Raw genomic sequence first — 27,343 nt, 5'->3', positions numbered from 1 at the left:
GTGCAGACTCAAACAGAGCTTGACGACGTAGATGTGACGAGCAACCCGTCTTTATTCTAGTGGCTGTGGCATGAGAAATCTGAATCATTCCCTTCTGAAACTTGCAGAGGCGGAGAGTGTGAATAGGAGCTGTCCATGAGCAAGTAGAATGAGACAATTTTGCTAGGTATTCTGATTAATTATTTTGTCATTTGTCAAAGGACAAATGGGGTCTTCAAACGCCTCAGATGTAAAGTTATTCGCCAAAATGAATGGAAGTCAATGGGAATGCTAACGCAAGTGAAGTTCTGCTACAAGATGGCAGCTCCCTCGAGGCTTCAACTTCTGGTCGATGGATTACCCCCTTGGTGTTTACATGAAATCCTAGGTGGGCCGAGGGGAGATTTCGTGTTTTCAGATGATTCGTGGGGATGGATAACCCAGTTTTTTATATAACCATTACACTTTTCAACAAAGCAAATAAAAATTGTTGCCACTCACATACTTTAAACATATAATATCTGTAACTTTCTCCAGGTTATTTTCCCGGCGAATAGAGCAGGCGGCTACGTGTGGGGTCCGACATGCTTGACGTATTTGTTGCCTTCATCCAATAGCATGCTTGGGAAAGTGTTGGTGACAGGTTTGTCAACACACACAGGCAGCTGATATGAACTTGCTGTCTGTGCACATCTACAGTAAAGTTGACCGAGTGGATCTCTGATTTCGTGAGTGTGGAGGCGGGGCTAATTTACATATTCATGAATTTTAGGGAATACATTCTTTTCTTTTATATTTTTTTCTGTCAAATTATTGTACTGTTTTAGGTTTTAATTTAAATTGTTGCTTGAAACATCCAAAGCCTGTATAAGAGCTTGAAAAACAATTGCAGATTGGTATTTCATGGTTTATTTCTGTAAAAAAAAAGGGGGGTCTAAAGAGGTCTAAGGCCCCTCTTTTCAGGGTTAATCCTTTTCACGGTTTAAATTTGTATTCCAATTGAAAAGTGGTGGAAGTTTTTTTGTAATGTAACAACATTATCCAGTAGCCTACATGTCTCACCCTATCCTCATATGGGACGTGTGTCATCATCACACGGGCAGGAAGTCTGCACGTCAGTGAAAGTTTCTTGCCAGGTAGTGAGTTATAGGGAATAGGCTGGACAAAACGGGGATTCACATAAATACTTCTCTAAATAGGCTACGTCTCCATCATAGGCTATCATACAAACACACAGTTGTCTGTTGAAGTCAAAATGCTCGGGAGCGATGTACTGTTATGCTTCATCTTCTACAGCACGCTCTTAATCTTAAAGATGTACATCATCGCTATCATTACGGGCCAAGTGAGACTTCGGAAAAAGGTAAGTTGTGAAGCTTTTTTCCAAAATACTTTTCATTACTGCAAACACCGCTAGCGACGAGACATAATCACTACAAGACAGTCGAGCTCTAAAATAAAGTGTTTCTCTTCGAATAGAAAAAGTTTTCATCCGGTTTGACGTCCCAGACAGATGTAAAACCTACGTGTTTTGACAGGCTTTTGCTAATCCCGAGGACGCCGAAAGACACGGAGGTGTGCAATTCTGCCGCATCGATCCATATGTGGAACGCTGTAGGAGGTAGGTTAATTTACACATAAATTCAACATCTCTGTGATTTTATGTTTGATGCTACTAGAGTGTCCAGTCCACATGGTTTAATTCACAACAAAACTGGCCAATGTTAACAAATGCATTTGTTGGCATGATGGGCTAATGCATGCCACTATTTATGATCTCTAATTGTAACGTAGATATACTAATGAATGAAACAAGATTGCAAGATCTCTCTCTCTCTCTCTCTCTCTCTCTCTCTCTCTCTCTCTCTCTCTCTCTCTCTCTCTCTCTCTCTCTCTCTCTCTCTCTCTCTCTCTCTCTCTCTCTCTCTCTCTCTCTCTCTATATATATATATATATATATACAATTTTATTTCTACATTGTACAAATATCAATACAATATTGTTAAAATTCCCTTGTGTAAGTGAAAGTTTACATTTCAGAAATGATGTTCTGTTCCTGTGTGAAACATAATCATCAATAATTATCTATTATATAAATATAATTTGTTTTACACAGGAACATATTGGGACCATCGTTTTTGTATGTGAATTAAGGTGACTCAAACCTTTACTTACACAAGAGAGAAAAAAATATACATACATACATAGCCTACTATATATTAGATAATTTTTCTAAATTATAGTTTTTTGTTTTTAGACTTTGCATGTCTATAGATATGTTTTTACAGACTGTAATGGTGTGTTTCACAGTTATCAATATCACAAATATTTATTTTAATGCTGCTGTGATGGTTTTTCTAATACAGCAGCTGGCAAGTTTGGCAAATTTTTACAGCCATTCTTCTGACTGCTGTAATCAATCTCCTGCTATTATTATCATCATTTTTTTTTTTCACTTTTTTGGAAAGTCATGGAAATGCTATCATGGATTTTTTCTTTTGCTATTGGAGCGAATGGGAATACAAAAATTATATTTGCTGTTGTCTCCCGTTCACCACCAAGTCCCGACTATGACAACTTCCGATTCTGAAAACTCTGGAAATGTGAAAATTACCCATTCATTGGATATGTATTGCTTCAGTCTTGTTCCCACTAGGTCCATTTAACTGGAAAAACTGTGCTGGGTGTCTGGTAGATTGGTTCTTTTCTGTAGCACTGTCGAAGTCTTCAGAAAAGGAATACTGGTATGGCTCCGTATTAAAGTTCACAGACCCTCTATATAGGAAGCCTCATGCTTAATTCATAATGAACTGCATGTAGCTAAGATCTCTTTTTTTGCCCATTTGTGTAATAATAATAGTCAGTCGCCATGCCTGTTTGTTCGACTTTGTTTCCATAGTATTAATAGCCTACCTGTATGTGTATGTGAGAGCATGTGATCAAAGAGAGATTTTATTTTGAGACTACACACTCTAAAACAATCATAAACTTGGCTGCCTGTTAGGGAACATTCATCATACTTCAAGCTGCAGGGCTCTTAGTGTTTGGCTTTCCTAACTTATCATCAGGAAACTTGCCTGTTATTACAGACCACTCCAACCTACATCTGCACAATCGGAAAATGATAAAGATGTTATTTCAGTTGACTGCTCTGAAATCACTTAATGGCACTGGAAAGTTTTGTTTTCTATAAGTGGTTCATTTAAGATATTCATATGTGATCTTAAGTTGCCAGATTGGTAAAATGTGATACGGTAGGACTTGTCAGCAAGTCCTGACAAGACCATTATTTGACCTTAATTGCAATGCATTCACAAAGGTATTTCACTACAACTCAGGTTTGCGTATTTGTTTTATAATGTCTTTGAACCTGGTGCGTACAATCAGATTTTGTATTAGGATAAATGCTACAACATTTTTAAGGAAGGATGTGGAAAAAGGTGAATAACAAATAAGTAAAAGTTATGTTCTGCTTTTGAAATGAAATACCAGCAGAATATGGTTATAATGGAAAGACCTTGTTGGGGCAAAAAGATATGGAAGAAGCTGTGTAATGCTGGATTTCACAACGATGTCTGCTATGTAACAAACAATGAGAAAATAATGGGAAATTTGACCATCATTTGTTCATGGTGGTATGAATGTCAACATATAATTAATTCCTTTAAAACTGGTACAGGAAGCACTTCTCATTGCTGTGATCTGTTCATGCGATGACGCACTGTGTGAGTGATTCGTAGTGTAAGTAATTTTACATTGCAAGATTGTGTGATGTTGGCAATGTTTACTGTCCTGGCATGCTGCCATTAGACAGAGCCAGACAGTTTACAGTCTTGATCAAAGCCAGATGTTGAGCGTACATACCTCAGCTCCTTAGAAAAGCAGCTTTCCATATGTATTTCAGCAGTCTGGAATGTTAAAAATGCCTCAAAGGGCTATTCATCCAAATACAGTGTTTAGAGAATAACATTACCTAGAAGTATTTAAAAGAGAGGCTTAAATGACAATGTGGGAATCACTCACAATGAGCTATGATTAAACAAGCATGGTCATGTTGCTATACATCATTCATAAATGGCAAAACTCTTTGTCTTCTATTACCAAAGTCATAGTCGGGGAGCCAAAGTCTCAAAAGGTCAATAAAATGGGTTGAACCTGACAAGGTCTGCCATACTTTTTATTTGTGTTTTTTCTGTTAACTTTGACCCTAAGAACAAATAATTGGGTCTGCTCTGCCGGAAATATCGCAGAAAAAAAATTCTGGCCATTTTAGTGTATGCACCCTTTATTTTTTATCAGAAAAATGTGAAAAATTATTTTTTTCATCAAATCCTTTGTGGGTTTGGTAGGCTGTCAAGAAATGCATTCCAGATACACAGAACACATGTGCTGACAACATCCACTGAAAAAATAACTCTTAAAACACATTTCTACATGGTTTTGAATCAATTTAATGCAAAAAAAGGTGTTTTCTCACTTTTTTAGTCTCTACTCTATACCCCATACCTGTGAGGAGTTATGGCCATTTAAAGAAACCACCTAAATTAGCTAAAACGGCTAAAGCTAGCCAAGTAAACTAGTAGAGAATGAATTCTGCTGCTACAGGGATACATTTGGAATGCGGAATCATCAGAAATATACTTGTTTGAAGACTGACATGGTCCTTTAAGTTAATTACCATTACAATATCCATATTACCATTCTTTTCCCAAAACGCAGGGGCAGACCTACTGGTATTCACTAAAGTCACTGTCACTTACCACAGACAACGATGAACAGCTTCGAAGTCAGTTGGTAACCGTTGGTTAATTGTTCCAAACTCATTAAAATTACTAAGATCGTGTGTGTGTGTGTGTGTGTGTGTGTGTTTGTAAGTGTGCCATGATGCTAAATATCTAGCATGTTTTTGAGAATTTTGAGAGTAGCCTAAAATTCTATTGAAGTTCTGAGCTTGTTGATCACCAACTAGTAGTGAAATCATCACAGATCCATTGATTTTGGTTGGATTTTTATATTTTTTTTCTGTGGAATGTGTATAGTGTTTGGTGAAAAGAATGGCATATTGACTGATGTCATAACTTAGGGGAATAGTTGATTGCCAATGAAGTAAAGATGAAAATATTGGGAAAAAAGTGAGAAAACGCCTACTTTTTCGCATTAAATTGATTCAAAACCATGTAGAAATGTGTTTTAAGAGTTATTTTTTTCAGTGGATGTTGTCAGCACATTGTTCTGTGTATCTGGAATGCATTTATTGACTGCCTGATTTATTTGATGGAAAAAAAAAAGTCACATTTTTTTGATACACAAAAATGGCCAGAGTTTTTGTTTTTCACAGTATTTCCGGCAGAGCAGACCCTCCAATTATTTGTTCTTAGGGTCAAAGTTAACAGAAAAAAAATAAATAAATAAAAAGTATGGCAGACCATGTCAGGTTCAACCCATTTTTGAGACCCCCAGTATTATTCATGTTTCCAACAGCTTTCAGCAGTTCTCCTTATACTTCCTCTACACCAATACACAAGGTTTACATTACAATTTTCAAAGGTTTTTCTACATTAATTTGACAATGTTTTTTGTGTGTGTGTTTTTTTTTCAGAGCACACAACAATGATATGGAGAACATATTCCCCTTTTTATTTCTCGGAGCCATCTACTCCATGACAAGCCCCTCGTATGCAGTAGCCCGACTTCATTTTCTGGTCTTCTTCCTGGGTCGATTTGTCCACAGCATAGCATATCTGTTGGCACTTAAAGCACCGACGCGTTCATTTGCCTATGTCATCGCTCAGGTGCCCTGCGTTTCCATGGCAATACAGATACTCATGGACGTAGCCTCATCCGCATAACCCTGTCAAATATGGATTCCTGTGATTGGTTAAGACTTCTAGTTACAAATGTGATGGGGAATGCTACTTTGATGGACTTACGGCATCTCAACATCTCACATTTCACTTTAGAATCAGACTTGATTGATGACTGACAATTAATAGCTTTGCTCTTAAACAACACAACATTCATTGCACTGGTTTGTATGCCATGTGTATTGTTGCATTACCTTTCAAATGAAGGTTGTTTAAGGTTATTTTTTCTTCCCCCAATGACCAAGTTTTCAAAATATTCTCATAATATGTGTATTACTTGAAACAACCAAGGAAAATAACGATAAAGATGTAGTTCTAAAAATTAGTTCTTTTAAATATAAAAGAATAACAGAGTCCACACCACAACTATTATGATAACGGCATTGGGAAGCTATATTGTTGGAATCAATTTCAGAACAAATTTTTCCAGCTGATGAACTATAATAACATTATCAGTCAATCAGAATCCACTCTGATTTAAAGAGCTCAAGCATTTAAAGCTTTAGAAGAAAACTACAGAACATGCTTAGAATGAACAGGGGTGCGTTTCCCGAAAGCATCGTTAGCCAACTATGGTCGCAAGTTCCGTCGCTACCAATAGAGTTCAATGGAAATTGCGACCATAGTTGGCTAACGATGCTTTCGGGAAACACACCCCAGGACAATCTCAGCTGTTGTTGTGGATGCTGATATAGTTATTATCATAGTTATCTTCTTGGTGTGAATAGGCCCTTACTCACCTTGAATGGACCTCCAGTCTATAGCACAACCATTATTTAGAAGACTTTCTGTGACAAATACCATCTTTTCACTTTCATACTGCAAAGTTTACACAAGCAATAACTGCTGAGGTCAGTCCAGAGTCCATGTGAACTTTCCAAACAAAGTAAAAATTCCCTTGTTATTGAACCATAAGCCCTGCAGAGCCCAGACCTTTCAAATTTATTGTAGCGTTAAACAGATGCTGTCGTCCTTCCTCGTTGCCCACTGGGCTTTAGGTTTTACTGCATTTCGAACACCGCCAGGGGCTTTGCCTGTCCTCAAGAATGCTTGCATACAGCATGCAAAGCCAGTGCTTTGGTTGAACAAGCTTTTATACAGTATATATATAAATATATTTTTAAGGTGTAACTTATTGTGATTAGTTTATAGTATTGTATCATTTGCGTAGTGATGTTTCAAAAGAGATGATGAGAAAATCTTAGTTTTTATAATAAAGGAATAATGAAAGATTTTGTGTGTGCATGGGTAAGTGTGATACTTTGTTGACTAAAAAATGAGGGACAGTGGAGTGGACTGCCTACATGCCAAAAACAAGAGCTGAAAGAGAAAGAGGGACAAAGAGAGAAGAAAATCAGAGGCGATGGATATGAATAGCTGCCAAATAGGCAATTATAACATAGCAGACCCCATTGTTACTTCTCAGTACAAAAAGCGAAGGAAAAAGACTGACAGAAAAAAGTTAGATTACTTCTAAAAACTTTGTGAGAAAGGAATGTTATTGCTTGACATTAGAATAAACCAGATCTCCAGCACTATTATTGCAGATATCACAAATGACACAATCTTAATTGGTTTGATGTAAACACCACTGCCACCAATGGCGGAAGTGAAAGAAGATTAATGTGTGAAAGAAAGGGCAGCAGAATTTGTCTAGCTAGTGAGCATGTAAGGAAGCGTGTGTAGGTAAAGAACCTATGTAGTCAAGTATAGTCTATTCATCTGAAACATCAATGTATATAAGTGTATGCTCAGAGCTTTTACTAGAGATGTTCATAAAAAAAGCCTTCAACAAAAAGACAAGCACTGTGATAAGCAATGTCATACTCTGCTATCAAAAATTAATGTGCAAAAATAAGAACATGGCTTGTCACTGGGACATTACCCTTTAAAGCAGTAACTATACCTTATCTACAACTAAAAGGTGCAGTTTTAGTACCCTAGTACTTGCAAGGCAAGTTTATTTATATAGCACATTTCATACACAATGGTATTTGAATGTGACTACTGTAGGAGCACATCTGATCTCTTCTGGAAGCTGGTTCTAGCTGCGGCTGGCATAATAGCTAGCAGACTCTCCATTCTTAGAGTGAACCCTTGGTATTTATAGCTCCTTTGAGTGATCTGTTGGGTTTATATTCAGTGAGCATATCTGCAATGTATTGAGATCCTAACCCATTGAATGATTTATATGCCAGTAATAATACTTTGAAATCAATCATAAATGTAACTGGGAGCCAGTGTAAAGACCTGAGGTCTGATGTGTTCATATTTTCTGGTCTTGCTCAGAATCCTGGCAGCTGCGTTCTGTATGAGCTGCAACTGTCTTTTGGTATTTTCCAGCCTGTCAAGAAGTATGTTGTGATCGACAGCGTCAAATGCAGCACTAAGGTCGAGTAGTACCAGTAACTGATAATTTGCCTGTAGTAGTATACAGTATAAGTGAATATTAGTGAAGTAATCTTTATGAGCACTGTCTCTGTGCTGTGATTCAATTGGAAACCAGATTGAAAATTGTCAAAGTATCCATTCAAGCTTAACTATTTGTTCAGCTGATTGAAGACAACTTTTTCAATGATCTTGTCTATGAAAGGAAGATTTGAGATCGGTCTATAGTTATAGGTCGGTCTCATCCAGATTGCTCTTTTTCAGGAGGGGCTTGACAACTGCAGTTTTCAGGGAGTTTGGAAAACTCCCAGAGAAGTGATCGAGGCATTTACCACTTCTATCTGCCTCTAAGCGGTTTAACACACTTTTGAAAAAAAGATATGGGAAGTGCGTCAAGGACCCAGGTTGATGTTTTAAGGTCCTGTATGGTTTTTTCCAAAATTGTGCCTTCAATTTCTTTGAAAACAGACATAGTAACTACTTTCTCAGGTTGTGGTCTGATCTGTCTGACCCCAAAGCAAAGGCAGATGTGTTTGATTAGGGTTGGAGATGAACTGTGCAGGATAGTTGATCAGCAGGAGAAGGGTTGGGCACCCCTGACGTAGAGTGTGAATCATAGGCTATACACTTACCTAAAGGATTATTAGGAACACCTGTTCAGTTTCTCATTAATGCAATTATCGAATCAACCCATCACATGGCAGTGTTGCTTCAATGCATTTCAGTGTCTGAACACTGAACACGGATTGATAACAGAACCTAAAGACAATGCTGAATAAAATCGTAGTTTGTTATTTTTGGACCAAAATGCATTTTCGGTGCTTCAAAACATTCTAACAAACCCACTGATGTCACGTGGACTACTTTGATGATGTCTCTATTTCCTTTTTGGACAAGGACAGTATACTGTGTACATTTTCAATGGAAGGACAGAAATCTCTCAGACTAAATGTGAAATATCTTAAACTGTGTCCCGAAGATGAACGGAGGTCTTACAGGCGTGGAACGACATGAGGGTGAGTCATTAATGACATTGTGAGTAACTATGGTCATAGACATCATATAGATAGTCCTGTAATGTTAAATCTTAAATCTTACTTGTGAAAAGTAATTCCTGAGCGAGTCTGCTTAGATAGAGTTGAGCAGGAATATGCTGCACAGTGCTCTACATGCTGCTATGCAACACAATAGGAATACGACCGGTTCAAGATGGCGGCCGGATTTCTCAGTGCCCAGCAGCCAATAGGAAGTCTAGTCTCTATGGTCTATGGCTATACTTTTGGCAGTGCTAGCGGAAACCAGGGATAATGTGGATATTCAACGCATATCCAACGCACATGGCACCCTTTAACGTCTAATGAGACGCTTCGGTTATGGTTAAGTTTAGGTATGGTGTAGGGTTAGACCACTAGGGGGCGCCTTCTGCCCAAATATATCTGCGTCTCATTACACGTTAAAGGGTGCCATGTGCGTTGGATATTTACGCTTTTGCAAAAGCGTCGTATATGGCGCTTTGGGATGAGAACGGGCTCGGATATTACGTCAGTGACAGCGACAAGTGACAAGGGATGGGCACTTTTTTCAATTGTGAATTTCTCTGAATTTACAAATTCTTGGAAACATTTAGGAAAATGTAAGTACACACTTGAAACAAACATATAACACTGCAGCAAGTGGTTTATGTAAGATTTTTTTTTATCAAATGTATTTGTATCAATATATTCAATTATATATTTTTCACACAAAATTCAAATTTCACGCACGCACACACACACACACACACACACACATTCATTTATTATTTTGTCATATTTTCCCAACAAACCTTATGAATTGAAAACTCGTAGAAGTTTGGTTGTAGGAATTAGCATTATGTCCCATGTGGGCTGTTGACCAGTTTGATTCAACAATACTACCATCTATAGGTCATTGTAAAACATAACTTTTTTAATACCCTTTTCAAATCGGAGTTGTGAAAAAACACTGCTGAAGCAGGGGGCACTTTAATGTTGACAGCTTTTTTAGAGATCAAATACTCAAGAAATGGTGATAATATCTGTAATTTCTTTCCTCTGCAAAAAACTACAGGGCCTGTATTCATAAATAATTTAAGAATCCTCTCAGAAACTCTTAATTTAACTTAAAAAAAAAACTTTTATGTAGGAGTCTTAGTTTAAGAGCAATTCAGGACCGATATAACATCTTATTAACTCACTGTCATCCATTGTCTGCAACATATTTCGTCTCCCCCTTTGTCTTGTCTTTTTCCACATATTTTCTTCTCTGCTAAAGAAACTCTTAAGCCTCTTAAAAGTTCTCACCCGTACTCCTAACAATGTTGACCTTAAGACCTCTTTTAAGGGATAATATACTTTCTGAATTACTTTTTTATTTACTAGGATTTTTTTCCCTTCATTTAATGAGTAAATACCCACATTTCTAAGAATTTTCATTTTCTAAGAATGAATACAGGCCCTGGTTCCTAAATTGGTGTTAATAAATTGCTGACCCTAACTCTGGCTGGCATTGACAACCTATTGAGCTGCCTACCTAGATAGCATTCATATTAGTGGCATGTTTTAGTGGAAAAGCAAACAGTTCAATATTGTAAAACCCAGACAACAAAAATGTTAAGATATATGTAAGTCAATATCTAAACGATATCTGTAGTAGTTGTCTGCACTTGTTAAAACACAAACTGCATGGTCAAATTTCATAAATATTTATTTAATTTCAATGAACAATATTAACTACAGCAGTGGGCTACAGCACTTTTTCAAATAAATGCTATAATAATAATAATATGCTTGAGGCCACATCTGAAACACAAACATTTACAAGTAGTACTTGGCATTAAAAACAATGGCAATACAATATTTTAAGACACTTGGTGTTTTTTATATGCATTTTTGTTTATTTTCCGATATCACAGAGTTTCTGCAACAGTCTAAACAGTTAATATTGATATAGATACAAAACCACTGCGAAAAGAGTTAGGGGAGTGAACAGAGGGAAGGGGAAAGACAACAGTATGCCAAAGGACAAAAAAAAAAAGAGAAAAATATATTCCATCAGTCTCTAGCTCACTCTATTCCCCTCAAAGAACAACTAAAAGCTAATACATCATATGTAAAACTTATCATTTACAAAAATATTTCCAAGTTTTCCCTTTTTAGTTCAGAATGCTTCTAGTGGTGAGTGGTTCACATTCGGATGAAGAAAGGTTGAGGTGTGTATGGCGTGTGAGGGGGTTGGGGGCATGCATGCATTCAGCTAAGCAGTTTAACACTCCTCCTCTTGTGCTGTTCCTGAGGCTCTTGTGTTCTGGTGTCACTTTGTTGACAATCTTAAACATTTCTGAGTTTGAACTGTAAACAGCAGAATCGGTATTCTCTTATTAAACAGCAATAATATTTTTTTCTGATATTTGTGTTCTTCAGTCAAAATATCTAAACATCCTTAAAATGTATGTATGTAGGCCTATGTATATATCATTTTTGCGGAGTAACCCAGAGTCTGAGCTTTAGTCTAAGTGACCCTGGCTTGAATTCCAGGCAGTTTCTTTCAATTTGTACCAAATTCATGAGAAATATAAAGATAATACATCCTAATTCTAAACCATTGATGCATCAATTCCCTTATATTTTTGTAGTGGCATTGAAGGGAGGCATGCAGGTGATCCAGAGCCCTTTTCTGTGTACCTGTAAATGCAGATGCTTTTGTTGGCATAGTAAACAGCTGCAAATTTACCAGCTGTGACCAAACTGTGTTCTTTAATGAATTGCGTTGGCTTCTGCCTCATGCAATGTAATTCATGGTTGGTCTGATAGAGGGTGCTAGTGGTTTATGTGTGCAGTAGAAAATGGCACTTGTGGGAGACTCCTGCCGTTTCTGCCAAGGGTTTGCGTGTCAGGGTTTAAAAGCATGGTAAGGGTGAAGGCAGGCTAGACCAGTGGTTCTCAACGTGTGGGACGGGCCCACCAAGCAGGGGGAAATCAGCAGAAAAAAAACAAAACAAAAAAAAAAAACAGCCGTTGCAACAACATTCAAGTGCCTTTATAAAGCGGCATCGAACTGCAATGACACAGATTTCTTTAAAGAATTAAGGGGGCACGACGAAAAAAGTTTGAGAACCACTGGGTTAGACCATAACATTCATATACACAAGAAGTGAGTTTTATTTCTCCATAATACAACAGAACGAGAAAGGTATATCTATTTATATATAGATATTTATAGATGTTCATGTGCATCTGGTCCGAGATGCATATAGTTTTTTTTATAATCTATAATCACACAATGTACAAATCACAAACATAGAAAACAGTTAAAAACACAAAATAAAGAGTTAAAAAATATGTGTCATTGTTTTTAGGAGCGTCAATCTTACAATCAGGTCTTCGAGTGAAAAGTTATATTATTTTGTCTTGACCTTAGATTTTTGTCTCAAACCTTTCATGCCAAAATTGTTTAAATGTTCTATTTCTGTTCATATGGCTTCAGGTTTGCTACAAAGCTACATATTTGTCCCAAAGCTGATGGAGAATGTGTCTCATCAATCAGACACTAAATCAAACTTTGACTAACTCAGCATCTTGGGGGTTTTGTAACATTTTTGGTCAGTTTTTCTTTGAGCAGAATTCTGAAATGATCGCAGATAATCCCATTTTTTGTTGTATTTCTACTAGTATATTTCTTTTAGAGTAAATAGGATTTCTCTCTCTCTCTCTCTCTCTCTCTCTCTCTCTCACACACACACACATCCACTAGGAGTGAATTTTGACATCACCATACTGTAAACTCATTTTAGTTTAAAGCTCTGGGGATTCATTTGCACACACAAATAAGTAAGCAGACTAAGAAAAACACAAAATTCAATGTAACATGATAAAAAAAGAATGATATAAAATAAAAGGTTAGAGGATTTGTAAGGTGAGAGGTGCACTGACTAATCCACAGACTGTGATTGTCATCACTTAAGGTCCAAAATATCCTCCTCAAAAGATGTGGATATGGTAAAAGGGCTGGCTGTGGGTGGGCTATCTTCTCGTGGCTCCACCTCAGAGCCAGATGAGCAAATCCTCTGGACGTCAGTTTCTCCCTCTACAGACTCCATTCCCACTCTGATTGGAGATATCTCAGCGTCAATATACATTCACTAGTATACTTGCATCTAACAAGCAGAATAAAGCTTGTAGCTGCATGTAGCTAAAAAACCGTACAGCTCAATATTTTACAGTTAAGGAAAAACACTTTTATTTAGCAAGGATGCATTAAATTGATTAAAAGTGAATTAATTATGTTCTGTTGAACTTTCCATTTATCAAAAAATCCAGGGAAAAATGCATCACAGTTTCCACAAAAATATATGGCAGCACAACTGTTTTTAATAAGAAATAATAAGAAGAAATGTTTCTTAAGAAATCTCCAAATTAGAATGATTTCTAAAAGGAATGATGCAGAAAATTCAGCTTTGCCATCACAGGAATAAATGACATATTCAAATGTTACAATAGAAAAGAGATATGTTAAATTGTAATAATATTACTGTTTTTACTTTAGTTTCAATGAAATAAATGCAGCCTTGTTGTGCATAAGAGACGTCTTAACTAACTGCATGATTCGTCTCAGAACTGTTCATTTTTGCCATATGGCCATTACTTTGACAAAGTAAAACTCTGATAACGGATAACTTACTGTATCTTTTCAAAGCACCTTTTAGAAAATTGTATATGTATTGTGAAAAGCGCTATACAACTCAAGTAGAACTTTAAACATTAAACAAAATCTTACTGACCCCAAACTTTTTACATATGTCAATAAACATTGCTATAAATAATTAGTAATATAATATTTCAATACATGATTTCAAATTAATTGAATAAATCAATGGAATACTATTTATGTCATGAATATTCAGTATATCTCCCAGCCCCACACAATTAACATATACACACACACTTACTGGTCAGTGGTGCTGATCTCCGCTGTTCTCCTCTGCTCTTCCTCCTTGTTCTTTTTGCTTATTCTTCTCTGTTTCACTGAGTTACCATCTGCCTTACTGCTGGGTTCCTCAGTTAAACCTACAACAAGTAGAGTTTATACAAACTCAGACTTCTTTTGCAACTGTATTTTTAAGGTGACATTAAAGATGCACCTGCAGGAGGTGCAATAGCACTTCTTATAGGCCGCTTAGTCGTTTTTGTGTGTGTATGTAGGGTGTGAAGTGTGGCAGCCTAGTGGATAGCAGCTTATCTAATGTGTGATCAGGATGTCTCGCTCCAACATTTCATAATAAAAATTGTCTATCTCATCTCAATTTGACTACAGTATGCAAGTATCATTGCAGTTTTTTTTTTTTTATCACATGCAATTAAAACGTTAATAAAATGATACTGAGCTGCACCACTTGGAGCTTTATTGTCCAACCCTAGAAACAGAAATCCAAAGAGAAGCACTTATCCTGTGGCAGATTTCATTCGGTACATTTCATGCCAGCCTCCCACTGCGCCACACATACGTAATGATAGCTTTCAGTTCGAGAGCTCACAAATACATAGACACTCACCCAGCAGTTCTTTCCGTGTGCGGCTGGCGATCTCTTTGATCTCCATGCGAGACAGCGAGAGCGAGGTTGTGCTTGCGATCATGGGAGCGGGGCCGATTACACTTGGGACGGGTGCTGTGAGCACTTTATTGACCAACGGAGACTTGAGGGGCCTCTCTATGCTCCGTCCAACTAGGTTACTCAACGGAATCTTATAGATGTGTTTTGAGGGAGCTTCACCTTGAAAAAAGAAAGGAATGGTTGGAAAGGGGCAGAAAAGAAGAGAGGGAAGGCTAAAGAATGAGACGGTTAGAATAAATGGTGTAACTACCACAGTGGTCTGCTGTTAGGCACATTAATATCTACTCTGTACAGAATAAAACATAACATGTACACACATAGAAAATACAGTCAAAGTCACAGCTGGTGCCACACTTTTGTAATTAGCTTAAATGAAAATAACTGTTTCATCTACCCACAAATAGTAAATCTATTTTAAATCCGTATTAGTGGGGTAACTAAAAACAGTTTAATACAATTCAGACAAAGCAGTCTAGTGGTAAACAAACACGCTACTTTTGACATGTTTGGGGTCAGTAAGATTTTTAGTTTTTTAAATGAGCCCCTTAAGCTTACCAAGGTTGCATTTATTTGATAGAAAATACAGTAAAAATAGTAATGTAGTAAAATAGTCAAGTAAAATATAATTTATTCCTGTAATGGCAAAGCATCATTACTCCAGTCTGCAGTGTCACATGATCATTCAGAAATCATTCTAATATGATGATTTGGTGCTCAAGAAACTTTTTATTACATTGAAAGCAACTGCTTAATATTTTTATGGAAACCTCTTTTCAGGATTCTTCGATGAATAGAAAGTCCAAAAATGTTTAAATAAAAAAAATATTTAAATAGAAAATTATACATTTATTTACTCATCTTTTGATCAATTTAATGCATCCTTGCTGAATAAAAGTATTAATTTCTTAAAAAAACAAAACAAAATCTTACTGACTCGAAACTTTTAAATGTATGAATAAACATTTCATTGTCAGAAAAGTCTAATCGGTTACATTATTGATTTTTGTTTTAATGCTGTTGCTTAGCATGAAAACAAACAAAAGCACATTTACAATGATAGAAGTAGAAATCTAAAGGGTAAATGTACAGCACCACACTTGATTTTATCCACTAGACTTGAGACTCAAGTTTAAGACTTGACTCTTGACTCAGTCTTGTAAAACAATGACTTGACATCATGTAGACCGCTTAAAGACTTGTTGAGAAAATGAGTATCTAATTTTTCTGTTCCTCCAAAACTAGGAAAGGCAGGTGTTTAAAAAATGGAAACCACTTGATCAGTGCTGGCATATTACTGAACAATTCAACACAGTCTCATGAAGATGCGTATCTATACCACGAGTGTCATTTCTCGTGGCATTTATACGCCAAAAGTGTTTTTTTCGTGTATATGGTACGCACTAAAAAACCCTGGGTTAGGTTTAGGGGGGAGGGGGGTGGGGAGTTCATGCGTATTATACGCAAAAAAGTGCGTATCATATGTACGCGAAAATCGCGTGCCAAATACACGCAAAAACTGTTTTTGGCGTATAAATGCCACGAGAAATGACATTCGTGCCATAGACACGAACTTTCATGAGATCGGGCTGAACAATTTCATGTAAAAGTTGAGTGAGAGCAGGAAATGATGAAATGGCATTAACTGCTAGACCACTGCAACAAAATAGGGTTAATATATCAATAGTGTCTCAATAAAAATGAATAAACAAACAACAATAACATATAAAAAAGATAATGAAGAAACAACACAATAAAAATCTAAGGCGCACGACATAAACCTTAAACAAATACTACTTTTGTCTGGGTAAGATGCTTCAATAAGAAATAATACATGCTATTATGCATATGAAGTATGTTGGTGATACCAGTGCACAAGGATGATTGCTATTTTGAATACTGTATGAGTACTGTATTTGTTAATCATGTTAATCATTTTTTAATTTTGGTATGTTTTGGATATTTGTCACATGCACGATCATTTGGAGAAAATAATTCACACATATTTAGTAGCAACAAACAATAATCTTGAAAACTGTAGTCATGTTAGATAAAAGAGCAAGGATCTGGTTAGACATGACAGTGTCCAACAGCATATACAGATTTCCAGACAGGGAAGAATGCTTCCTCTTTAAGTTCATTTAGAATAATTAGAGAGTCATAATCAAACACAGGACTATTTCGTTATGAATCCATGCGTGTGTCTGGAATACGTTTAAATTATTCCACAGACATCTTTGCTCTATGGGACAGCATGATACATAATATATATATATATATATATATATATATATATATATATATATATAGCACAAACATGTTGCATAAGCATTAAATCAGCATATTTAAATGATTTCTGAAGTTTGGCATCACAGGAATAAACTCATAAGAATTTCAAAAACATTAAAAAAATTACTGAGCTAAAATTTAATAATATCACAAAAAAAAAACATGCAGCAAGAAATGGTAACGCTTTAGAGTTAAATTCACTAAAATTAGCTAATGCATTGGGTACAATGCATTATCAATGACCAGTAATCCACGAATAATGTTAATTTAAAAATATAGTGTTGTTAATTCATGTTTGTTTATAATAGCCTATATTATTGTTGATATTATTGTTGACATTTTTTTTTAAACGTTTAAAGGAGCCGTATGTAAGATTGTGGCCAAAACTGGTACTGCAATCACTTTCAAATTACTGTAGAGCGGCTCAACTTCACTTTTTAAATGACAATATCCTGGTCGGACTACTGTTGTCATTGATATAAGTATTTGAAATGAACATGATTTCTTAATGTCTAGTGACATATCATGGAAAATGTATGATTAATTGAAATAAATTTCTTGCATACACCTCCTTTAAATAGAAATTAACAGATTAATAAATGCATTTTTATTTTTAGTTCATCAAACGAAATGCTAAGAAATTGAACCTTAATATGAAGTGTTACCAAAATATGTAGGCTATAACTATTAATGTGAATATTATGTTGAGATAAGCCATGGTATGCTATCAGTCTATTTCCCATGGTGCAAAAATGGCAGCCACAGACATTGGCTGGATGTTTCAAAACACCAGGATGTGTATTTTGTCACAGCCCCCAATTGACGGCCCTCTTCAGGCCGCGTTTGTAGACAGAAATACTAAGCTCTGGAGGGCCGTCTAGACTCTGTTTGTGTGCATGAAGAGAAGAGGGGCTCTGACAAAAGTATCCATGGTGACGCAGCGATCTGTAGCTCATGCTGCAGCAAATGTGTCCCATTTCCCTAAAGTCTCTATGTATCTGTCTCTTTCTGTCTATTGATTTCCTCTGCCATTTCTCTATCTCATTCACTTCAGTCTTTCCCCCCAAAGACTCCTCATGCCACCATTTCTCTATCTGTCTTTGTTATTCTTTCTGTGAAACAGGCAAGAAGGAAGGGACACATTATGTTAGCTGCACATTTCACTCAACACCGTCTGCATGCGTTTGTTAATTGAATAATAGACAGGGTGAGTCCCCATGGTAACGTGCATTAGTGAGGCAGCATGGGAAATGTAGGCAACGGAAGTGCCTGCAGTACCTTCAGAGTCTTTAGACATGTAGAGGGATAGCTTGGTGCCGTAGGGGATCCGAATACAATCTGGACCAGGGATGGAAAAGAGCAATATATCAACCCAACCCACACACAGATTAAAAGACAAAAGCACCGTAAGACAATTCAGAAAGACAGTTAGACGACTCGCATGTATGTAACTCGCTACCCTATAAGAGCAAAAAAAAAAAAAAAAAAAAGCAACATATCATACACTGAATATGCCCAGTATTGCTCTCTCATATCAAATCCTAAACACAAATACCTAAGTTCAATAGCATGGGAATTCAGTTTATTCTAAGGTAAATGGTGTTGCGTCAAGTGAAGAAGCGTACCATCTCCAAGAGGTGAAGGGAAGACGGGCATCTCATAGCCGGTGGGAGTCTGAGGGGAACTCTGGGAACTAGTGTCCCTGGAGCTACAGTTAGAGGCAGAGTTTATAGGTGCTGACGAGATGAAATAGATATCAGACTGCATAAAAAAAGAGAGGAAAAAATAACAATATAAAACAGCTCTCACGTGACTGACAGAGGAATGCATTATATAAAAGAGATGACACTCTCATCAATATACTGTATTTTCAGTTAAGAATTTCTCCTTGCACTACTGTTCAAAAGTTTGGGGTCAGTAACTTTTTTATTAGTTTATTAATTAAACTGATAAATGACGGTAAAGACTTTTATATTGTTACAAAAAAATCTATTTAAATTAAATTCTGTTCTTTTGAACAAGAAAGAAAATATCACAGTTTCCACAAAATAGTAAGCAGAACAACTTGTTCTTGACATTGATAATAATAAACTTGCCATCACAGGAATTAATTACATTTTAAAATACATCAAAACGGAAAACGGTTATTCTAAATAATAATATTAATAAATAAAATTCACTGTATTTTTGATAAAATAAATGCAGCCTTGGTGAGCATGAGTCATTTATAAAAAAAAAAATTGCACAGACCCAATATGTTTGAACAGTGATGACGAGTGTAGAGTTATACACCAACAAAAAGTCAAGCCTCATATATCAAATAAATACATAAATCAGATACAGTGGGGTCCAAAATGGTTCAACATCACATTTTTTCACTACTAATTATTTTATCAGACTGAAGTATTTCTTTGTTTTTGTGTTTTTATTCATCCTAGTAAAACTGTTCATTTGGAGGTCTACATCAGATTTTAAATAAGGTCTAAGACTAAACAAATAAGTAAAATGTACTTTTGGACCCCACTGTGTGTACTGTAAACCTGTTGATATTCAGCTGTGTAATGTATTTGGGAAAAAAAAGGCTTATGGATTAAACACTTACTCTGGACGCAGTCAGTTGCAATTCTGGAACGACAGCTGTATATACTAGGTTGCCATTAACAACTAGCCGGATCTCTATGGAGTCGGTGGTGAATGCGAGGATATATGGGAACGCACACACTGTGACACAGGAAGTGAGACAATAGGCTGATATGTCAATTATTTTCACTAATGCAAAAGGAGTGTTTAAATGGAGATAAAGTAGTAATAATAAATAATATTCAAGCACTCGCTGAAATGCATGTCCTAAAGGTACTGACCAATAGCATTGGGCATTTGGTTCCAGCTGAAATGGAAGTCTGAAGAGTTGGGCTGAATCATGGGTGTGGCTCCGTTAAACGGACACACCTTCTTATATACGCAAATATCTGTTAGAAGAGAAGTAAAGCATTAGAGGATTTGACTACACAGATACAATCACTGACATATAAATTGACACTAACTGTTATAGCAAAGAAGAAGTCCAGCCTCTCCATCTTCATACACATCTATGGCAGCAACAAAGTTCACCTTGAAAAAAAGTAAAGTATCCATGTCAATAAATAGACACTACTGTTGCCAAGTAAAAACTAAAAGTGGTTGAACTTACTGTGTAATATAGTGGTGTACAAAACTGATATAGGGAGGGATATTTGGATTGTGTTATAGTGAATGCTCTCTATGAATGTGTACAATAAATCTTTACTGTCACCTTTGATTAATGCGTTCTTGGCTGAATAAAACTATTAATTTCTTCTAAAATCTTACTGAACCCAAACTTTTGAATGATAAAGTATGTTGATATTCTCACCCGGTTGGACTCTACATGGTGTAGTCTGTAGGCATCTCCTGTGCTCTCATTGATCAGGTCAAACTGATGTCTGTAGGCCACGCAGATCATGTGGTCATTCTCTCCAGTTGGGCCGTCAACCAGAGCCATGATCACCGGGGAGTCACATAAGCAGATCTCCTAAGACATGTTGAGGAAATGTTGAGAGCTTAAAAGTAGCTAAATGTCTGTTAGAATAGGTCCTATGAGCTACAAAAGACAGTAAAATCCAGTTAACTTATGATGAAAATCCGTGTCCTACCCGTATGTATTGGAACTCTTCCACAGGTGAGTCAGTAGCCCCTGTGACAGTAGCGATAGAGCTGAGGCAATCGAGGCGTGACTGCTTCCTGGTGATCAGAAGAAGCTTGTTTCTTATCGCCGCAACGACTCTAAGCTCTACCCCATGATGTGTGTTTATGGAGTAGAGATGGCAACCTGAGGAAACACAATTCTGTTCATTTCAAATGCATGCAATGTGTATTCCTGATTTTCACAACCTTGGAATTCATACTAATTATTAAAAACTGTTATATGTCATGTCACTTTGTATTGCGCACACAAGCCCCACAACTGAGCAAATATTGAACATATACATTTAAACATTGAACATATATACTTAAATGTATTATGCGAGTAACATGTCTGTGTGGAAGCCCAGGAATAGTACTGTATTTATCAGTTCTCTATTTCAGGTACTGAATGTCCTTGAATTTACACTGTAATGACGCTTGCAAACTAACACTGTGCTGTGGATCAGTCAGAACTAAACTAGGTGTTTTCTTATGCTGAGAGATAAGCAGATGTGTGTGAGAAAATATCATATATTGATTAATTAAAAGAAATGATACAGTGGATAAGAACAGTTCCTATTCTCTGTTTTTATTTGAGCTCCACAAGATGAGGCATGTTACACCTAAAAATTTTCTCTTGCCATTTACTGTCACTGAGAGGAACTATTTAGTAGAAGCGTTGCATCGCGTCGTGTCTTAAGACGCACTTCAGCCATGATTTATTCACAATACAGCATGGCCTCTAGAGGATCGAGATCTCATACCTTATTGCTTGCATATGAAGAGTTCAGATGCAAAAGCCTCTAAATGCCATTTGAAATTTTCTTCTTTATTGATGATTTTTATCAAACTTGTATATTTAAGTTCAGTGATTTCACTTAAATAACAATTAATAGGTAATCATCATTGCCATTTAAGTGAAATCACTGAACTTAAATATACAAGTTTGTTAAAAATGATCATTCTAGAAGAAAATTTCAAATGGCACTTAGAGGCTTTTGCATCTGAACTCTTCAAATATACTATATAGACAAGTATTTCGCACCTTTGGTTTTCTCAAGCTTGTTCTCCCGACTGTCATACTTGGTGCGGACAAGCTGCCGCTCCTCTATCCCTCGTTTGAGAGTACTCAGTCTGTAAACATACAGTCGAGCGTCTTTCCCTGCAACAGAGTTTAAATTGGACATAAAATAAATGAAATTAAACCAAATTTCAAGCACTCTTATACATTCCTGGTACAGTTATTCAAATGAGCTTGACTACTTCAAATGTTTAGTGAATTGTACAAATGAAGCTTTCAGTACCATTAATATATTATAATAGCCTGACAACAAAAGAGAGACCCGTCTCATCAAACTGAATGACGTCTCAGCTAATGCAACGTGTTTGGATTTCAAATGCCTGTCATAGTGAATGAAAGTTGCTTGGTGACGAGGTTGATAACGGATTCATTATTTTTCCCTCTGCAGAAGCTGTGCTTCCCAATAAGTGTGAGACCTTGCTGTACACTGTCTTTAACTAATGATCAGAAGATGATGGTTGAGACTAAATTACATGCATCTCTACTCTTGGTTCTTTTTATAATGAGCTAGAAGTCTAGACAATGTGAACCAAAAATAATGCCCTTATGTGTGTGCGTGTTTGAATACTACCGTATTTTGTGCTATTCCCAGCTGGATAAAGATGCTCATTAGAGCAAAGGACCAAGAGATTCCTTTACCACTTTGCTTTGGTCTCTCTTTTTTGGCAGATTGTTCCATACCCTTTTTTCTACCCACATAAGAATTGTGCCATATTTATTGCTCATATAAATATAAAAACAAACACATATCTCACCCTTGTCTGCTCTTGCAACGAGGAGGTCCTGAGGTTCAAGAACGTGCAATTGTTTGACTGTCAAGGTCTTGTCAAATACCTGCACCGGAGGCAGGGTTGGTGAATCTAGACCAGCATGCAAATAAAGATTCTGTTTTTGGTTTGTGGTTTGCATGGAAACTCAATCTCCCAATGAGATTCACTTGCTTTGATTAACAGACACGTTTGTTAACTGTCACTGCAAAATTGTACCGGGAACATGTATAAATACTTTGTAATATTTATAAGCATTTACTGTATATCCACTGTAGTGTTCTGGGCATGCTATACATACCTGCATTGGAGAACAGTGGATCTGAGGCTAAAAGGGAGGAAAGATTTGATCAGATTCAGCAAGTTAAATGAAAGTGCCATATAAACACTACAGTTCAAAGTTTTGGGGTTAGTAAGATTTTTAAAAAAAGAAATTAATACGTTTCACATGCATACTTTTATTCAAAGAGATGGCTCACCTAAAAAGAAATAAATCTGTCAAAATATTTTCACCTTCATGTTCTAACCTTTTGCGATTTTCTTTCTTCCATTGACCACAACAGGAAATGTTTAGCATATTTATAATTAGAATTATATATACTTAAAATTATTAGCAGTGTCATATTTAGTTTATTGTCCCATTTCCTAAGTTTTGAAGTCATGATTTTGGTTCTGTTCCTTGTCCAGTATTTTCTTGTGTTTATTTATACAAGCTGTTACGCTGCCTTTATTTACTCCTGTGATTCCTAGAAAATTTAGTTTCATTCGAAAAATGGACTGTAGCTATGGTCTTCTTCTGCTCATCCTTGCCAAGTACGTCACAGAATACCAGGGCCTCAAATTAAGTATAGTGAAGTGATGCGGAGGACGTTGGTGAAGTACTTGGGGTGGGTACTTCCCACCATCTGTGAGCCAGAGGAGAAGCCCATTAATGTCACACATCATGAGCCCAAACCTGACACCTGGGTCGTCCCAGAGTTGAACAGCATTGCCCAGTCCATCACAGAACCAGGAGCGGACCATGCCTAATAGACCTGTGGTCTGCGGATCCAGTTCCCTCCCAAGTCCTCTTTGCCGGTCGAGTTTGGCTGTCTAGATGCTCCGGTTCTATCCTGAGTCCTTCCTCCTCTGATGTTCCCACCTAACTTCCTGGTCCCAACTTATCTTCCTGCTCCTTGGCTCTGCCCCTGCCGCTAACTCTGTGCGGCTCTTTGGCTCCATCTCGTGAGTTCCGATCACCAGCTCGTCATGAGGATAAGTCCCCATCTCCACCTTGAACTTGTTCTCTCATCTCCGTCGTGGTCCGTCAGCCTTAAGACTCCTCCTTGTCTCTATGGGTCCGCCTCAATAAGTCGTCGATCTGCCTTCGCCACGAACTTCAAACTTTCAAAGTGTAAGATTGGGGCTCGACCCTCCACCCCTTCGGCTACACCGGGCTTACCTCCTTCGATGCCCCGGTCTGCTGAGATGCCGTCTCCGCCTCGTTCCTGCGATCAGCAGCTCCAACTTGGAACCAACTCGGTAACCAACTCTCATTTTGTTTCCCTTAGTTCTCGTTTCCCTGCTCTGTTTAGTTTCGGTTTCCTTAGTTTCTGATCTTACTTGGTTCCCACTTTACTATAGCCCTGAAATCTTTGGATCTTGCGACCAATGACAATTGGCATCACTTAAATGAAAGCTAAAGCACACATGGTTTGATTGTTCGTCATCCCTGCTTGCTGTTCCCTTTTATTCTATGGAAAAAGCAGCATCAACTTTTCCTTTTGTGTTCAACAGAATACATTATTAAAATTTTTCTGAATTTATTTATTTTTTCTTTAAAGCTGCAGTCTGGGGTTTTTTCCTCTTTGTCGCCATCTCTGTTCGAAATCTGCAATTGCAGTCATTTGCGGAATTATCAACTTTACATGAGTTGTACTTCAACACCCTTGACACGGCACAGTGTGGATGAACACAATGGTTGGAGCCATCCGTACTACCTTATTTAATTTCTATAAATGTGTTCATTTAAATATCAGGTTGTTGTGTTAACTGTGTTTATTTCTCAAAGTGTGTGCCCTCTAAAGGTGACAAGGGAAAAGTTGTAAAAAAGGTTAGACCACCCCTGACAGGAGAGGGCGCTGGTGCAAGAGCACACATTCTTTTGACCGTGCACATGGAGCTAGGGTGGCATGGTGCAATAAACCTGCAAGCGGCCTAAAAGTTGTTTGTTTTGTTCTGGTTACAATGCATCTTTATTTTTCAGTTAATAAACTTCAGTTATTTGTTTGGAACATCAACACGCCTCTCTGGATCTATTCATGGTACTTCTGCATGTGTTAGAATCATAACATCAGCATCTCCCACAATGGACAAGAAACAAGGATTAAAAATAGGAAACTTGTTTTTACCTCTACAGTTACAGGCAATCTGTCTTTACATGTCATTTTTAAGAAAACCGCTACTCTGTCCAGCTGTGTTATTTCTCATGAAAAAGCATTCTCACCCTCCAGCAGCATGACCCCTGCTGAATCTGTGGCGACCAGTAATGACTGTCCCCATGAGTCTCCACAGACTATTTCATATGGGAAGCTGCTGCAGAACGACTGTGACTCCCATGGCTGCAGAAAACATAGGAACACACTGTTAGAGATGTAGAGACCATATGCAAAATAACAGCATCCCTCACTTTTTCCCCTTGCCCCTCACCTCTTTCCTGCAAAGGCCAGTAGTGACTAGACTGGTGGGTGCATCGCCTCTAACTATAGTTTTCAGCTTCAGGGCCTGGACACAATATTATATCTATTAATAACATTCATCATATTGTAACATTCTCTTTCATTCCTATGTGGAATGTCATATTTGCATAGATGTATACATCATACCTGTCCCACCCGTACAAACTCAGCCTGACGTGCCTCCTCTTTTTTACGGGCCGATTTGGGCGACTCTGGCAGTACATCACTGAATGAGCGTCGGTTCAGCATGTTCTGCGGAGAGAAGGGAACCTACGGGAGTGGTAGAGGTGAATATGGGTCTGAGAGACTGACCCAGAAACAGTCAGAAGGAGAGAGCAAAGCAGAGACTAACAATTCTTACACCACTGTGTATTATCAGTCGTAAAACTGTACATTGGGTTCGGAATCATAAGGAAATAATGACGGTTTGCAGTCTGATTCCAACAAAACACAACAAGAAGATTTATCGTATTGTTTTGCTGCAGGTCTTTTTTTTTCTCACTAAATATTCCCTGACATGAAATTTTCATTTTCTGAGGTTTTTTAACATTAATATGAGTTCCTCTAGCCTGTATATGGTCCCCCAGTGGCTAGAAAGTTCAATAAGCCAAAGCTCAGTTATCTTTCTCTGCCTTTGAGGAATTGAAAGCTTAGACGAGCTGATCTTGAATCTCCTCCGTATGACGTCATACGGTGGAAAGGTAACCTCCCCTTTCTGTGCTTTGCCCGCCCAGAGAATTTGGTTCTCCAATGAGAAAATGAGCTAGGAAGTACAAACACGATTTGTGTTTTTTCCCAAGAGATATAATGGCTTGCAAGTGAGCATTTTTCAAAAACCCTTGTAATCGGGCAGGAATAGACAACAATATGAAGACAGTATCCAGCTCTAGGACTAGCTGACAGGGTGTTGCAATAGAATGAAAGTACATGACAGCTGTGTTTATTTCTGCTGTGTTTAGCTATGTTTAAGTGGTTTGAAAGAGTTGTATTTATGAATAGAAGATAATTGTGAGAAGAAACGTATATGGCAGGAAATGGAAGTGAGATAATAGCTTGAGGGTAAATGTAGAGCAACACAGGAAAGTATTGTGCTAGATCAGTGGTTCTCAACCTTTTTTGACTCCAAGGCTCCTCATTGTCCACAAAAATATTTAGTGACCCCATGACTTTTCAATTTATTTATTTATTTTTTTGTGTTATACTCGTTAAATAATTTTTAAATATATTTTATTTCAGGTCAATATTTTAGAACGTAGCATAACTAGAAAAATGATTCAAATAAGAGATATTTAGATGTTTAGTTCTTATCTTATCTTAAATAATTTCAAATCATCTTGAGGCCCCATAATACGCCCTTGGCCCCTTGGTTGAGAACACTGTTACACTGTTCTAGATTATGTGTCCATACCTTGTGCATGTCAGGCATGAGATCCTGGTACAGGGATCTGATCAGCATGTCCAGCGTACGCTGACGTTTCTGAGCAAAAGTGGGGGTCTCAAGAGTGGCTTTTTCTCCATTTATTACTACAAGAGACAGAAGGATAAAGGTAATAGTTTTATGTAACAGAATCACCCTTAGGAAAAACAGCATGACACAAGGTCTGTATAATGACAGAATCTGCTTTACGAACTTCATGAGCCAAATCAAATCATTCAAGCTGGCAACAGGTGATCTGTGTACTGAATTGGATTTAGAATGAATTTAAATTCCGCAATATCTATTTTTGACTGAAACAGGACATTCAGTAAGAATAAGAAACCCATTTAGTGGGATGGGATTTCATTCAGTTCTGGATAGGGAATTTCAATCAGTATTAATAGGCTTTAATATTGCTTGTATTTTTTGGCTACATCATTGTTGTTTCAGAGGCAAGTTGTTACATTTTGATGAATGACTATGAAAACGACTGATTTCATGCAGTCTGTAAAAT

The 27,343-nt window shown here is 37.2% G+C and overlaps 2 protein-coding genes across 7 annotated transcripts in view; one reads left to right on the top strand and one right to left on the bottom strand.

The window, feature by feature from the left end:
- Window positions 1–624: 624 nt before the first annotated feature.
- ptges (prostaglandin E synthase) lies at window positions 625–6,064 on the top strand. Its single transcript, XM_039658209.2, has 3 exons — window positions 625–1,342; window positions 1,518–1,600; window positions 5,579–6,064. The coding sequence occupies exons 1-3, from the start codon at window positions 1,235–1,237 to the stop codon at window positions 5,826–5,828; spliced, it is 441 nt and encodes a 146-aa protein (XP_039514143.2). The 5' UTR covers window positions 625–1,234; the 3' UTR covers window positions 5,829–6,064.
- A 4,873-nt stretch (window positions 6,065–10,937) lies between these two features.
- Window positions 10,938–27,343, bottom strand: part of garnl3 (GTPase activating Rap/RanGAP domain like 3) — a 69,147-nt gene continuing 52,741 nt past the window's right edge. For 3 of the 6 annotated variants that reach the window (XM_039659207.2, XM_089130271.1, XM_039659209.2), the window contains exons 15-31: window positions 26,821–26,936; window positions 25,560–25,682; window positions 25,384–25,458; window positions 25,181–25,295; window positions 22,997–23,023; window positions 22,684–22,788; window positions 21,893–22,009; window positions 20,817–20,992; window positions 20,537–20,695; window positions 20,190–20,256; window positions 20,007–20,114; window positions 19,748–19,866; window positions 18,771–18,906; window positions 18,424–18,483; window positions 14,800–15,018; window positions 14,197–14,314; window positions 10,938–13,354 (exon numbers count right to left, since the gene is read on the bottom strand). In XM_039659207.2, coding sequence (XP_039515141.1) covers window positions 13,204–13,354; window positions 14,197–14,314; window positions 14,800–15,018; window positions 18,424–18,483; window positions 18,771–18,906; window positions 19,748–19,866; window positions 20,007–20,114; window positions 20,190–20,256; window positions 20,537–20,695; window positions 20,817–20,992; window positions 21,893–22,009; window positions 22,684–22,788; window positions 22,997–23,023; window positions 25,181–25,295; window positions 25,384–25,458; window positions 25,560–25,682; window positions 26,821–26,936 — 1,991 coding nt within the window. In that variant the 3' untranslated portion in view covers window positions 10,938–13,203. The remainder of the gene's footprint in view (window positions 13,355–14,196; window positions 14,315–14,799; window positions 15,019–18,423; window positions 18,484–18,770; window positions 18,907–19,747; window positions 19,867–20,006; window positions 20,115–20,189; window positions 20,257–20,536; window positions 20,696–20,816; window positions 20,993–21,892; window positions 22,010–22,683; window positions 22,789–22,996; window positions 23,024–25,180; window positions 25,296–25,383; window positions 25,459–25,559; window positions 25,683–26,820; window positions 26,937–27,343) is intronic. The other 3 variants (XM_039659208.2, XM_039659211.2, XM_039659210.2) reach the window with 3 other exon arrangements.

The sequence above is a fragment of the Pimephales promelas genome, chromosome 4, assembly GCF_988280905.1.
Source record: "Pimephales promelas chromosome 4, fPimPro1.hap1.1, whole genome shotgun sequence".
Taxonomy (NCBI): domain Eukaryota; kingdom Metazoa; phylum Chordata; class Actinopteri; order Cypriniformes; family Leuciscidae; genus Pimephales; species Pimephales promelas.
The sequence above is the reverse complement of the archived record's forward strand: the minus strand, read 5'-3'. Positions and strand labels throughout refer to the sequence as shown.